The following is a 16,195-nucleotide window of genomic DNA, read 5'->3' as shown; positions in this document are numbered from 1 at the left end:
TAGATTAAAAGCATATATGCATATTTATCTAAAACATGGCAGATGTTCAATAAATTAATTTACTAAAAATTAATTATTTATTAAGTGCCTACTCTATGCTGGGCATTTGCTACTTATTGTTGATTAAGAATATGAATGAGAACAAATGCAGTACTTTCACTCATGTGGTTCTCAGCATGGTAGGATGCTAAGAGAGAGAGAGAGAGAGAGAGAGAGTCAGAGACAGAGAGAAAGAGAAAGAGAGAAAGAGAAAGAGAGAAAGAGACATTAATCTCAAACCAGAAGGCATATCCTGGGCCGAAGTCCTGAGGTAGGAGTGAGGAGAGTGAGGTCACAAAAGAAGGCTCGTGTGGGGCATGGAGAGCACAGAGGATAGAGATGCATTTGTGACTGGAGACATGAATAGGGGCTGGACCATGCAGATGGACCTTGTGGTCTGTATCCAGAATTTTGGTCTTTATCCTAAGAGCTTGGGGAGGCCATTGAGAGTTTTTAAACAGGTGGGGTGTGTATGTGTTAAATTTGAAAGGTTCACTCTTGCCTGCGGTGTTTATAATGTTTGTAAATAGACAGCAGGTTCTGGAAGGAGTGCATGATTGGGGTAGGGGAAGAGGAAAATATTGATTCGTGTTGGGGGCACAGTGGATGAAGGGAGATAAAGTTATTAGGCATTCACAGTTGAGAGATGATGGCACTTTGGATTAGGGTGGGTATTATAAAAACAGAGATAGAGAAATGCAGAAAATTTTTAGGAAGTTGAATTGACAAGCTTTGATAACCAGATTTGAGGATGAGGATGAGAGAGGTATTAACTATGACTCTTAGGTTTCTCCCAACCTTCACAACTGGATGGATGGCAGTGCCATTTGCTGAGATAAGAATTTTGGAGGAAGATCAAAAGCTAGACTGGGCAAGGGCCATTTGAGGGACATTAGAAAGATCCAGGTGGAGATATCATATAGGCGACTAAATACATAGATTTAAATATATGGATTTAGAGCTCAGAGGAGCAGTATGAGGTGGGTATATATATTTGGTCTTTGTTATTAAAGCTAATGGTCTTAAAGCTATGGTCTTTGGTAAGATTGCCCAGGGAAGGTGGATTGAGTAAGAAGAGAAGGTGACCTATGTCTGAGTCTAAGGAATTGCAATATTTAATGGCTGGGTAGAGGGGGTGAGCATATGGAAGACAGAGAAGGGACTACCAAAGAGGTAGGAGGAAAAGCAGGGGAACATTGTAACACAGAAGCTAAGGGAAGAGTGTGTTTCAAAAGGATGGAATAGTCAACAGTGTCAAAGCCTGCTGAGAGGCCAAGAAGTCATGGAGGATATTAATGATAATACCTGATCTGTTTTGGTGTAGTGACTGGCTCGGAAACTAGGTTGAGTAATGAGTGGGAGATGAGGAAACAGGGGTGTTGAATGTAGAAAATTCTTTAAAGATCTTGGACTATGAGGGGAAGTAGAGATGTGTATATAAACATGTGTGGATGTATTTAAGTAACTGCTTAACACCCCTGAAGTGGATTCTTTGTTAGTATGTGTGTGTTTGTGTGCCTAAGAAATGTGAAGTTTAGCACAAACTGGTGTGTGAAGATTTCAGTTTTTAGCAATCACAAACTTTATTTGGTCTTTGTGATCTTTACTATAAAAGAAATATTTTCAACCCTCAATGTCCATATGATTTTAATAAACAATTCTGAGAAAATGTGGGTGGTCTTTACACAGCGGTAGCTAGAAACAGGACTCTGGGATACAGTTTACAACTCAAGACAATGAACTGTTACAAGTCCCCAATCTTTGCTTCTATTTGTCTTTTAAGTAAAGGAAAGTCTTCTAAGGTTGTGCGTATCCCTCCCTGACCTCTAGAGTGGTATATGATTTCACATGTGCGCTTTTGTCTGCTTTCATTTCCTCTTTACTGCTATATTATGTGGCCACATGGATTGATGATCACGGGAAGACTACGTGGGTAGGGAACACTGGAGAAATTAGTTTTAATTAAACTTAATTGCTTCTATTTAGCATTTTATTGGTCCACAAGGAATTTCCTAACAATGTATTTTTATATTCTGCTTTGTCAATCATTTAATAACGTACTTCTAAAGCAGTTATAATATTCTCAGAATTCCTTGAATGAGCACTGTTACATCATGAGAGAATGTGTTACCTGAAATAAATTTAACACAAGATTAAAGATAATTCTTGCCCTTAAAAAAGTACATATTATTTGTATAATATACAATACACAGTAAACGTTTAAATTACTTGCTGATGTGTTTTTTGGAGTTATTCTAGTTTCTTCACTAAAGGCACCACAAATCTTTTTGGGAAATAGATCTAGAATTGGACTTCTTAAGGCACAATATGTCACCCATTTTTGACCTTGGTGTTCTGAATTGTTTATGTACAATTTTGTCTTTGTAAAGACAACATATGAAACATATTTTTTTCTCTCAGAAACATTTGATATGAGTAGGAATTGATAATACTAATACAAAATCTAATAATTTCAAAGTTGTTATTTACTTTTTTTTTCCAGGTCCTGAAACTAAACTAATGCAGAACAGTGGTAAGACAAAGTTTAAAAGGACAAGCATTGATAGACTGATGAATACGCTAGTATTGTGGGTAAGTATGAAATTAGGCAATATCACTAGTCATTGTTATCTTAATATATTTCTTGTATTTTGCTGGGAAGTCTTTCAGAAGCCTACATTCTCCTTGTGGAGTTTGTATTTGAGGATTTTGCACTGGGGCTCCGTTACACTGCCCTTTGTTTTCTAGATTATGGTGGTTTCCCAACCAGTGGTAGGATTATCATGAGAGGTAGGTTAGTGTTTATGGAGATCTTCACCATCTTGCAAAGTCCCCATAATCCAAGGATTGTTTTTTGAAAAACAAAACATAGTTTTATAGGCAGTTTTGTGTTTTTTTTTTTGCCTTACCTTTGCGGAATTCCTCTCTATACAGCTTATGGATAGGGCTGGCTTCATGTGTATGTGACTTCTATAGCTACACAGGGCCCCACACTCAGAAGAGTCATATGCTTGGTTTATGAATCTGCTTTTGCTGTCTAGAAATTCTTAATAAGTTCTGAACAAGGGGTCCTACATTTTCACTTTGCACTGAACCCCACAAATTATGTAGCTGGCTGTGCTTATGAATCCTCTGAGGCCCAAGTCACAGTTCTTCTCCTTCAGAGAGGATTCTAAACCTCCTAAGCCCATGGTTATCTTTCCCCTACAATTATATTTTCGCTTTTGAATTTTTTGAAATGATCAAATATATATTAAGCATATATGAAATGATCAAATATATACTGAACATATAAATGATCAAATATATACTGAGCATACGTACCACCCGTTTACCAAAAACATTCAGGTGTTCCTTCTATTCCATCCTTTTGTCAGTTCATCTTGTGCTACCTCATACTGTTGATCTGATTGCTGCCTGGCTCTTTGTGTAATATTCCTTTGTCTCTACATGTAGGTGGTAAGTTTGAAGACAGTGACTTTAAACATAAGAACTGTGACTTTGAGCCATGTTTCCCCATGCACCTCATCACAGAATCACACTCATAAAGAAGCTCAATATATATTTGCTTAACCAATATGTAATAGTTGGACTCAGAATAAGGCAAGAAGGAAAACAACACTTGCTGGGCACAGAATATTGGCCAGGCTCTGTGTTTTACTTTCCATACCACCCTCAGGCCCGGGCGTTCCTCCAGCTATACCAGTTCCTTTGGTACAGAGTCCACGAGGCCAAGGGGATGTGCCCATAAAGAGCTTGCGCCCTTCCTAGAGTTCCTAGTGTAAACACCCCTGGTCCCACTCCCAGGGCTGGCATGGCGATTGCATGTCTACCCACCACAGTGTAAAATTACTGATTGTTAAGCAGGGACTAGCCCAGCTTTTCGTACTTGAGGATAGGATGATCCACTGGGGACTTAGAAGCCAAATCCATCCTTAAATTAGGGCATTTAATGCCAAGTATCACCAATTTTAATGCTCTTAATTAATGCAATTAATTTGTAGTATCAGACATTAAGAGAAAAGAGGATACTATGATATGGGTGCTGAATTGGTGGGATTTGGGGGATTCAGAGTTCTACTTTGCTCTAATACATGGTTTTCTAATATACTTTAAGTCAGGTTTTTCCTGTCTTTTTCTTCTTATGTGCCTGTTTTATTCATGAGAGAATAAAGAAGAAAGAAGTCTTAGAACTTCTGAATATTCTTTCTTGGAAGAAAAAGGAAATAGAGGGAAATGTATCCCTGTTCTCTGGCCCCACTCCTCCCTCAACAATGGCTGGTCTCACAGTGTGACACTTAGCAGAACAATGTCCCCATGACATCTTGGTCAACTCAGGTCTTACCACATTCACTGAGTTTGTGTCTTTCCTTTCCAAGGCTGGGATTATGGACTCACGACAGGTTGACCTTGTTGTCTGTCTAGTAGTTGTATCTACAAAATGTGTGTTTTTCTAATACTCATACTAATAACGATATAAGAGTCTGCTAATGGTTTTCAGGTTGCTTTCCACTTTTTTTAATCTCAAAAAGAAAGTATATATGTCATAAACTGTTTCAATTAATCCTTATATTTCTTGTTGACCTCAAGTAAGGAATTCGCAGCCATATCTATAGTCATGAGACTGAGCTAGTCTGAAACAGTTATCACTGATATTTTCTTCCTTTTGCTTTTATGCCTTAGGTGACCATATAACTTATCATCCAAACATTATATGTTCGAGGATGACTGAAAAATTATTAATAGTATACCTGGACAATAGTTGTAAACTAAAGCTGTCCAGGACAAATCGGGGCATACGGTTTTCGTTAATTAAGTCACTTAAATACTTAACACAAATTGAGGATGTAAAGTTAGCTGTGTGACCATAGACAAGTTATATAGTCTTTTCATGTTTCTGTTTCATTGTGTTTTGTTTTTAATCTGTAAAGTCGGGATAATGATTGTTTTTGTCTCAGAGAGTCAATGGGAGAATTAAGTGAGAAAATGTATGTAAAATATTTAGCTGAGTTCCCAAAATAAAAATGTTAAATTTTATTCACAGGATTAATAGTAAGAAGAGGTTTGCATAACTTGCTTTTCAAATGACAATTTCTCGGAGTTAGAAGTGTAATTAGATCATGTTGATATGACTAGTTTTGGGTTCAAGTTAACCTTAACCAGACTTCAATTCTTATTTCAGATTTTTGGGTTTCTGGTATGCTTGGGAATTATTCTTGCAATAGGAAATTCAGTCTGGGAGAATCAAGTTGGGGACCAATTCAGAACTTTCCTCTTTTGGAATGAAGGAGAGAAGAACTTCGTGTTCTCAGGATTCTTAACATTCTGGTCATATATTATTATTCTCAATACAGTTGTACCCATCTCATTATATGTGAGGTAAGATGAGAGTTTATACTTTTGTTTGTTTTAAAATTACAACAAGTAAGATAGATGTCTTGTTCTGATGGCTTATGATCTGCTACATCTGTTATAAATGAGGCAACTAAGCTGTTTAATCTGTTTAACTTTTATGTTTTCGAATTACAATGAATGCATTTTATTTTTTTCTTGATTTGATTCAGTTTCTTAGAAATGTTTTTCTTTGGATTGCTGGGTGCAGTGGCTCACGCCTGTAATCCTAGCACTTTGGGAGGGTAAGGTGGGGGGATCCCTTGAGTTCAGGAGTTCCAGACCAGCCTGAGCAAGAGCAAGACCCTGTCTCTACCAAAAATAGAAAAATTAGGCATGTGTTTTGGTGTGCACCTGTAGTCCCACCTAGTTGGGAGTCTGAGGCAGGAGGACCACTTGAACCCAGGAGTTTGAGGTTGCAGTGAGCTATGATGACACCACTGCACTCTACCGGGGGTGACCAAGTGAGACTCTGTTTCAAAGAAGAAAAGAAATGTTTTTCTTTGGAATACATGGACTACAGTATAATCTCACTCAACCTGATCAATTAGAATTGGGTTGATTTTGGGTAAGAAAAGGAAGAACATTTGGAGAAATCTACAGAGACGGTGCCTCTGTGCCACTAGTCTGGCTCTGGATACCTGGATTCAGGTCTTACTCTACCACTTACTAGCTCCATAACCTTGGGCAAGATACTTCTTCACCTTTTAGTGCCTTAGTACCCTCATCTTAAAAATAGAGAAAATAATAGTTCTACCCCGTAGGATTGTATGAGGAGTGAATAGATGCCTGTAAAGCTCTTAGAAGAATGCATGGCACGTTGTAAAAGCTTAATGAATATTAGCTCATTTGTTTATAGTTATTACTATTACTAACATTATTAGTAACTATAAATAAGTACATAAAGAGGTTGAAATATAGTACGTGATGCTTGTCCATTGTTAGTAAGAAGTATTATTCATAATTTCCACTACAACCTGATCGGTCATTTCTAGATTTGATCCCACAATCTAGAGCTAAAGTGGTCTCTTTTTCTGTCTCTCTCTACACACATACACACCTCTATTTGTATACATTATATATGTGTGTGTGTGTGTGTGTGTGCGTGTGTGTGTGTTTAATAAGGCTTAGAAGTTGGCCATAGGGTCTGTACCTGAGACATCCTTGATCCTAATCTTACCAAGACTGAACCAGATAGTCCTCAAGACACTGGAGCCAAGATGAGACTTGGTTGTTTGACACGTCTCATCATCAGCACTTTGACAATATGCAAAATCACCAGCTCTAAATCCCCACTAATTTTTATGAGCCTCTTTTTTTCTCTTTCCAAAAACCTAGCTATGATGAAGCAAGGGATGTTTAATGCACAAAATCCACCCTTGTTTTGGCTAGCAGTCAGGAAACTGAAATGTCAAGTTGTGGGAAATTGAGTTGAAGTAGTGGCATGTGGCCACAGCGCCACAGATTGCTCTGGGCCCTCTGGGGCCGTGATCAGAGTGGGTTCTATTTAAACTGTATCCTACTGGCTCATCTTTGATTCTGAGGCCCTCTCATGTTTGTATGCAATTATAAAGTCTGTAGTGAATCCTGCTGTTTGCCAGAAGAGCTATGGTCCACTTTTATAGCTTGCCTTTTATGTCCTAAATGAAAAATAAACGTTCGTAGTGGCTTACCATCTGCACGTGTGCAGTTTCAGATGTTCTCACGAAGGAAGTATATGCTGTATACATTCTTTCTTTGAAGTGTGTTGGAATTTTCATTTAATGATTTGAAAGATTCATTTTTGTTAGAGACCAAATCTGGATTCCCAGGTTAGCATTCCTTTTACTCCTAGTGTGCAGTGGAAGACAGAACACCTATTTGTAATAGTGCAAAACCAGTTTCTGGTCTTGGCACTGCCACTGATAGCTGTGTGACCTTGGAGAAAGTACTTGACTTCTCTGTGCCTTAGTTTGCCTTTCAAATATGTGTTGCTCTATAAAATGAAGGGATTAAAATAATTGATTTTTGAGTTTCTTTCTGCTCCAGATAATAGCACCTAACCTTTAGATAGCATTTTATGTGTGTGTGTGTGTGTATATATATACATATGTGTGTGTACGTTTGATATCAGCACACTTTATTATTTAAAAACTTTCTCATAATTTTCAAAATTCCTGATGTTCTATAATATACCATAAAATATTATGCCTTGAAAAATTCTATGGGTGTCTTTCTTTTAGCATTTTATATTTTATGTGAAGTAATTTTACACACTTTATATCATTTATGCTTCCCAACAATCTTATGAAGTAGTTATTGCTGAACTTCTTTCACAAATGAGGAGATGATTTGGTCAGCATCATGGAGCTAATTAGGGGCAGAACCAAGATCCAAACCCAAGTCTTCTGAGAGTTGGTTCAATGTTTTTCCTCTGTCCCTAAGCTGTGTATAGTTTATTACTCAGTGAAGAAGTCAAGGTGAAAGGAAAAGAGGCTCGAGCTCTGTAGTTGTTTGTAAGACATAGTATTGATGAAGATAAATGCAGGCTTTTCTCTTACCAAATAAGGACAGTGATTCTGACCTTAACTCAAGGGAGAAAGCATTCCAAGGAATATCAAGTTGCTCAGTTCTAAAAACTGAAACATAGAAAAAAAGAACTCCGAGGTATTTCTGTTTGGAGTGATGAAGGCCTTCTACAAAAGCTTCCATTAGGTTTTTGGATAGGTCTGATGGAATAAATTAGTGCCATATGTCACTTGAGGATAGATATGCAGAATTTACTTTGAATGGTTAACAATTCCAGGTGAGCAAAGGACATTTATTTTGGTAGGATATTTCCATACTGTCAATTTGTTTATCTGTTTTGTTAAGATGTCCCCGGTTACAGTCTTTTTTTTTTTTAAATGCATCATCTTAAGAAATGCAGCCATTGTTGTCCCAAGGAATTAGCTTTTGAGTGTTCTTTCCAAAGCAATAGAAACTCGTTTCCATGTTGCTCCTTTTGCCTCAGAATGGGTGGAATCGGAATCACAAGCCCCGATCAGGCAGAAAACACCAAGCGGTCTGATTATGCTAACTCTGAACATTTGTCTCCTTTTCTCTGCTATTATAAAAGAAAGGGCTGAATGTTCCACTGTGACTCTTCTAAATTCTCTTTTCTCAAACAAAAAGAATATCCATCCTCTCTACAGACTATTTTAAGCTCTAGGAATTTGAATGAATTTAGACTATTTCCACTGGCTTGTACTATAACCTGGAAGAATCGAATTCTATTTCATTCATTTTGCTTTGTGTTTACAGGGAGCTGCTAGACTCTCAAATGAATGAAAGCTTCAAGTAATTAACCTCATAATGCCATTCTTAAGGCCAGGTCTGCACTGGCTTTACCAAATGCCTGAATTCTAATCTTGGCTCTGTGGCTAATTATTTGTGTGACCTTGGGTTAGTCACTTAACCTAAGTCTTAATGTCCTTATTGGTGAAATTAGGGACAAGAGGGCTGGGATTCATGCATTCAACAGTGACTGACTGCCTCTGATGGGCAAGATACTGCCCGTGGCCCATCATAAGTGCTAACGATTTTTGAGTGAAAGGAATAAAAAAAGCAAAGCTCAATCAGACCAGCTAGCAAGGAAGTTAAAAAGAAGTATGAGGGGATACGGAAGAGTAAATCATACATGAAGTGTATAATTGCATGCAGAGTATGACTTATTTATGTTTATACCATATTATTATACATAGTCATAGTGTGATTTTAGTTTGGGAGAAAAAAAGTGTTATCATTCAAATAGTTAGAAAATGAACTGGCACCATACCACTTCTGAGGCGGGAAATAGAGAGATGTCATGTTCTTTTAGAACTTGGAGCATAGGATTTAATACTCAGAAAGAACTTGGGTGTCATCTAGTCAATGACCTTTCTCAATCTACAGATGAGAAAACCAAGGCTTTATTTCCACTAAGATCAGAAGTAAGCTATGAGTCCCTGCTGTTATCATTGCTATTTTCTACTGTTCTGGATAACCTTGTTAATGTGCCAAAGACATGAAACTGAAATATCAATGAACGAAAGAAGACATGAAACTGAAAGTGAAATAAACCTGTTAGAGAGGAAGAGCGCAGACAATAATGTGGTTATAAATCTAGAAAATCCACAAGAATAATCTGTAAAACTCTTAGTAAGATAATTCAGTTAAGTGTCTGATTAGGTAATATTAACAAAAATTAAAATCTTTCCTTTAGGCCAACAACAATTTAAAAACTTATCCCATCAATAAAAAGATATATAGTCAGCCCTTCCTATCTGTGCATACATAGAATCAACCAATTGCAGAGCGAAAATATTTGGGAAAAAAAAGATGATTGGGTCTGTATTGAACATGTACAGACTTTTTTCTTGTCATTATTCCTGAAACCTGTGGTCACCAACCCCCCAGGCTGCTGACCAGCACCGATCTGCTACACGCCAGGAACCGGGCTGCACAGCAGGAAGCGAGCGACAGGCCCCACCTGCACTCACGGACACTCCCCATAGCTCGCATCGACACCTGAGTCCAGCCCCGGTCAGATCAGCATCAGACCCTCAGAGGAGGGCGAACCCCACTGCAAACTGTGCATGTTAGGCATCCAGGTTGCACGCTCCCCGTGAGAATCTAACACGGTCCCCCCCAGTACAGTACAACAACTATTTACATAGCATTTCCATTGTATTAGGTATTATAAAGTAATCTAGGGATGATTTAAAGTATACGGGAGGATGTGGATAGGTTATATGCAAATATTATGTTGTTTTATGTAAGGGACTTGAACATTCTCAGATTTCGGTATCTGAGGGGTGTCCCAGAACCAGTCCCTGACAGAGAGACCAACGGACGACTGTAATAGCCAGGAACAAATCTGTCAAGCTACAGGGTGGACCTAGGTGAAAAACAAAGCAAAACAAACAAACAAAAAAACCCACTAAAATTCTTTACCGATAGAGATATTTTTAAAAATTGAATTCCTGAAAAGATTTAAGCCCTTTAAAGTTGTGTTTAAATTTATAAAATATCAGGTCTTTTCAAATAATTAAGAGTTTAACATAGACCTAATGAAAATACCAAATAAATTTTATAGGAAAGCTAATACATTGATTCCAATGTTTAATTAGGTAAATACATTGATTCTATAAGGAATAACAAATAAGTGATTATAGCTAAGAAATTTTGAAAAGGAAGAGAATAAGGGTGCTTTTATCTCTTTTAGGTATCGCCAGGTTTTTAGAAAGCTACAATAATGAAAACAAGAGATGCATTAAGTGACATATCAATGAACAGAATTGAAATCTGTAAGTCAGATTCCAGTGAGTAAAATAATTTATATGTGACACAGGAAGAATTCCAGCTTAATGGGGAAAGAATTCATTGTTCAACAAATGGTGATAAAAACACTTCCTGTTTGAAAACGTTGAAGTTAGCTCCTCACATGTACATCATACTTCAAAAAATTCCAATTTGGATAAGGAATTAAATGTGGAAAAAAACTAATAAAAACTAGAAGAAAAATATACATGTCAATCTTGGCATAGGGAAGGCCTATCCAAGTAAAACTACCAAAATAGAAACTATAAATAGGAACTATAATATAAACTATTGATAAATTTGATCAGTTGAAAAGAGAAAACTTCCTGTCAAAAAACTGGTAACAAAATTGAAAGACAATCAGCTACGAGCAGTGGCATATACTTGTAGTTCCAGCTGCTCAGGAGGCTGAGGTGGGAGGAGTGCTTGAGCCCAGGAGTTTGAGGTCAGCCTGGGCAACATAGCAAGATCCCGTATTTGAAACAAACAAAACAAAAAATTAAAAGACAAATGATAAATTGAATAAAATATTTGCATTGTTTTTTGGCAAACTATAGGAAAAATAAAATAGGCAGATATAATTAGATAATTCCAAGAAGAAATATAACTGGTTAATAAAATTTGACAAAAGTATTCAACTCACTGGTAAGAAAAGAAATGCAGTGAATAGTAATGAGATGCCTTTTGAATTGGCATATGGTAACATATAATTCTCAATAATAGGATGACAGAAGCTTACGTTATAATCTTTTTAGAAATGAAAAAGCATTATGCATGACACCGAACAATGAAAGAGTTTATACCATTGGCCACAGAAATTCTGCTTCTGGAGTTAGCAAGTCATAAATGACCACTAGAATGGGAAACAACACCCTTTTCCTGGTAAATGGGCAGAGTCGTATGACAACACACTTCTATGGTTTGGTTAGTGCTTTGTGGAGGTGTTATTTTCTATATCTTTTGGCAAAGTGAAGCCACATCAAATGACACTGGAGAGAAAGTCCTCAACAGCGTATTTCTTTAGGTCAGACATCTGACACACATCTTTAATAACAATTAGTTCCTTCTGTGATATAGGAGGAGATGCAAATTAATGTGACACACAAGAAATCTCCATGGGGCCTGTTTAATGTAGAGGATCATGGAACATTCCCTGAAGCTTTATGCTAAGCTAGCCCATTGTTTTATGGTGCTACAGGAAATGACTTGTAAAGATTTATGAACACTCTGTTGAGATGCTTCTGAAGATCACTAGAACCTAGGGAGAGAGCGTTCACGTTTTCTTCTAAACCCTGAAGACTTTGGCAGACCTCTTACTTTGGCAAAGCTTTGTATGTTTTGAAATTGATGGAGTGTTTCCTTTTTTTCCATTTTAATGGATAACAGTGTGGAAGTAATTCGTCTGGGACACAGTTATTTTATAAACTGGGACCGGAAGATGTATTGCTTTGGGAAAGCAACACCTGCTGAAGCTCGGACAACCACGCTCAATGAGGAACTGGGCCAGATTGAATACATTTTCTCTGACAAAACGGGTACCCTTACTCAAAACATTATGACTTTTAAAAGATGTTCCATTAATGGGAGAATCTATGGTAAGAGAAACAGTTCATTTTTCTTAATGATATTGTTAACATGCCTTACATAAATAAGCAACACCATTTTTTTAAGAAATGGAAAACCCTAAACCATTACTGGCTTTCTTATTAATTTGGGTACCACTGGCATCTATCAGTGCTGGGCACACAATAAACACTCATGAAATATTTATTGGATGAATGTTGAATAATTTAGATGAACCTTGGGATTTGTTGCCATTCATGGATGGAGAAGGAGGTTAGATGTGACACTCTCCCAAGTTCCTTTCAGTGCCCCAGTTGTGCGATTCTACTCTGTGGTGGTCCACAGAACCGTATCCCAGGGAGGGCAAGTTCTTGGCAGCCTGACTTATGTTGGTAAAAGCAGTATTTTATACTTGCTTCCTATCAGCAATGAGATTGATGTCAGTACATGTATTTTTGAGAATTTACTATTCATTCTTTGAGAATCCACACTTTTACGGGGCTACCTTGAGTGGCCAGACAAGCTATTTCATAATATCACAGTTATTGCTTGCATGCTTTTGTCAGGATACGTGCTCTGTATTTGAGTTTTCAAGTATTCTACTTATACGTGACTCTTGTCACCCTGACATTGGCCAGTTAGCAGACAGTCCCTTCTGCTGAGCATGGAGGCTCTCTGGAACCTTCTGCCAGGTTCCTCTGGCCTCCCAATCTGCCTTCATGGGGTTCTGAGTGTCCAGTTTCTCGATACTACAATCTCAGGAAGTAAGAGAGGGATACCTTTCCTTTGTTCCCTCACGGGAAACTTCACACATTACCAAGCATTTTAAAACAAGATTTGACCAAAACTAAGAACTATGAGAAGTTGATGTTTACACCCTTTTGCCTTTTGACTTCCCTCTGTTACCTCCACACTGGCGAGCCATGGTCACTATGGTTTCCTCAGGTCTCCTCCACCCCTAGCTTCCTCTCCTGCTGCCTCTGGTTGTGGCAACATGATTCCCAACCTGGACTGCCACAAGCCCTCGGTTTCATTATACATTTTTTTATATCAATATCATAATGGCTGGTAAATAACACAGAACCTTTCCTTAAATAATTTTCTTTTGCCATTATTTTTTTCTGAAAATTACTGTTTAATCCAAAGAGCGATTTAAATGGAAAAACTTTTAGAATATTGAAAATATTTTGAATTTTGGGGACCTTCTGGATACTTTTGCCACATATTGATCTAATAATATCACTTCTAGGAAGCAATAGTCAGACATGTGGACCAAGATTCATTTGTGGAGATGCTTATTAGCACAGGTCTATTTTTAGAGAAAGCCCTTGACTTTCAGAAGGTATCCATCCAGAGATTTTTGCAGATCTCCAAATTTACAAATCCCACGACAGCTTGTAATTTGCCTCATAAAATGCAGAAAAGTAACTGAAAGATTTAAATAATCCCTTTAGGCCCTTAACTTATATGATATTATAACTTCTAATGCATTTATAATACCATTAAAATAAATTCTTACTAAAGCACGCACAGAATGTTTCAGAATCACTTTTTCTTGTTTTTATATAAACTAGGCTTATTCGTATCATAGATGCAGGCCTTAGGAGAATCTGACATTCCACTTCGATTTATTTAAATCTTCTGTTTTCTGACTCAGAGCTGTTACCTAGAGTCTGAGAGACTAATTTTTCTTCACTTTTATCACTAGCTCTGTAAATGGGCTTTTTTGGGGTGTGGAGCTGGTGGTGGTGAGGAGGAGCATTTAACAGAAAGAAACAATTTTTTTTTCCTCATTTTATTACAGTGACTACATATTGAATAATGACTAGAACATAATGTGATTTTGAGATTTAAATTCTAGGTGCTTGGCCAGGTTCATTCACTACTCAGGGACTCCTCCCACACAGCAGCTACACAGCATTCCAGATGCAGAACCGTACCCCAGAGAAACAACAAATAACTGCTTGTCCAGTGGTTGGTGGTCATAGAATTGCGTAGTGGAGAGAGACAAACTTGGGTTCAAAAACCCATTATGCTGACTTTTTAGTTTTAGTTTAGTCATGTCACTTTGAACTGTTCTTCAGTTTCCCTTTTTTATAAAACAGGTATGAAAATCTCTACCTTGCAAGTTTGTTATAAGGATTAGTGATGATGTTGAGTGCCTTGCACAGCACTGATGCAAATATATCTTATTATTACAAGAAATATAATCCTGGAAAATAGCATTAAACCTCAACACCAAGCAAAAATTGGAAAAATCTTAAATGCCCTGCAATAGGGGAAAGCTAAAATAAATTATGTTACATCTATTATCATGGGCTATTATATGACCATTCAAAACAAGATTCACAAAGAACCTTTAATGATAGGAAAAATTATTGTACTTTACGTGGTTAAGAAACAGCAGGAACAAGAAATTTATGAACAGTATGATGAATATATATGTGTACACACAAACACACACGTATCAAAAAATCCCTCTGTAGATACTGGTTATCTCTGGATGATGAGACTGTTAGTGATTTTTGTTTTCAATTGTAAATGTCCTATATTTTCCAATATATCAAAAGTAAAAATAAGCACATATCAGCTTCACGCTAAGAAAAAAGTTATTTTAAAATTTTGGGCACATTGGTGGTTATGTCCTCTCTGTGCAGAAGGTACTGATATTATTTAAGGATTACATGTTAATTTGACCTTGATATTACACAGATGTATCTGGTCTGAACCAAGAGAGACAAAGATGTACTCACTAAGCTCTAGCATTGATGAGCATTGGTATGGTTAGGATATCATTTTGGATTTCCCAATAGTGTTGCTAATGTGGAAGACAAAAATTTAGCCTCTCAAAAACATTATAGGTAATGTAACAACAGAATGATGAAATTTACAGAACATGCTTCTAGCATCATATTTTGTTTTAATGTTTACTGCACTTTAGTTCTGTCTTGGGCAAATATGAGTATTTGTCTGCATTAATTGCCATATTTAGGATTACAGTTTGAAAACACTCCTGAAAACATTCCTATGTTTGAATTCATAATGCCATCTAGTGATGGTGCTTTAATAAATACTAAGTATACCCCTTAAAACTAAATGTGTAAACCTAGTTTCAATTTCACTTACTTTTAATACTCAATTTTTGTTTTGGCAGGTGAGGTACATGATGACCTGGATCAGGAGGCAGAAATAACTAAGGTGTGGAAGTGATGAAATTTCATTCTTAATTTCGAATTGTACATGCTTTTTAAAAATGAGAAGCTCCTGGAGACCTGATTCTGCTATGACCAGATGGCATACTTAAAGCATAACACTAAAAAAGTAGATTCATATGATTCAAAATTCCTTCTCATCCAGGTCTCCCAACCACAGAGTTCCCTCTATTTTTTTTATTCTTTAGAAATATTTATGCATATGCAAGCAAATATATTTCTCCATTTTTTTACATAGCTGCTAGTGCAATTTACATACTGTTTTTCAACTTTCTTTTTAAACAATGTATCTTGGAGATCTTTCTAGAGCAGTTAAAAAAGTACTTCCTTATTCTTTTTAAGGCTGAATGATATTTTTTTTGGTCTTTTTATTTATTTATTTTTATTTCAGCATATTATGGGGATACAAATGTTTAGGTTACGTATATTGCCCTTGCCCCCCTCCCCCACACCCCGAGTCAGAGCTTCAAGCGTGTCCATCCCCCAGACGGTGCGCATCACACTCATTATGTATGTATGTACCCATCCCCTCCTCCCCTCTTCCATCTGCCCGACACCCAATGAATGTTATTCCTATATGTGGACTTAGATGTTGATCAGTTAAAACCAATTTGATGGTGAGTACATGTGGTGCTTATTTTTCATTCTTGGGATACTTCACTTAGTAGAAT

General features: G+C 37.0%; 1 protein-coding gene across 1 annotated transcript in view; it reads left to right on the top strand.

Moving 5' to 3' along the window:
- Positions 1–16,195, top strand: part of ATP8B4 (ATPase, class I, type 8B, member 4) — a 233,774-nt gene that overhangs the window by 137,320 nt on the left and 80,259 nt on the right. Inside the window, exons 10-13 of the mRNA XM_012649186.1 lie at positions 2,543–2,631; positions 5,222–5,418; positions 12,136–12,344; positions 15,467–15,510. Coding sequence (XP_012504640.1) covers positions 2,543–2,631; positions 5,222–5,418; positions 12,136–12,344; positions 15,467–15,510 — 539 coding nt within the window. The remainder of the gene's footprint in view (positions 1–2,542; positions 2,632–5,221; positions 5,419–12,135; positions 12,345–15,466; positions 15,511–16,195) is intronic.

Source organism: Propithecus coquereli, unplaced genomic scaffold (genome assembly GCF_000956105.1).
Source record: "Propithecus coquereli isolate 6110/MARCELLA unplaced genomic scaffold, Pcoq_1.0 Scaffold3, whole genome shotgun sequence".
Classification (NCBI taxonomy): domain Eukaryota; kingdom Metazoa; phylum Chordata; class Mammalia; order Primates; family Indriidae; genus Propithecus; species Propithecus coquereli.
The sequence above is the reverse complement of the archived record's forward strand: the minus strand, read 5'-3'. Positions and strand labels throughout refer to the sequence as shown.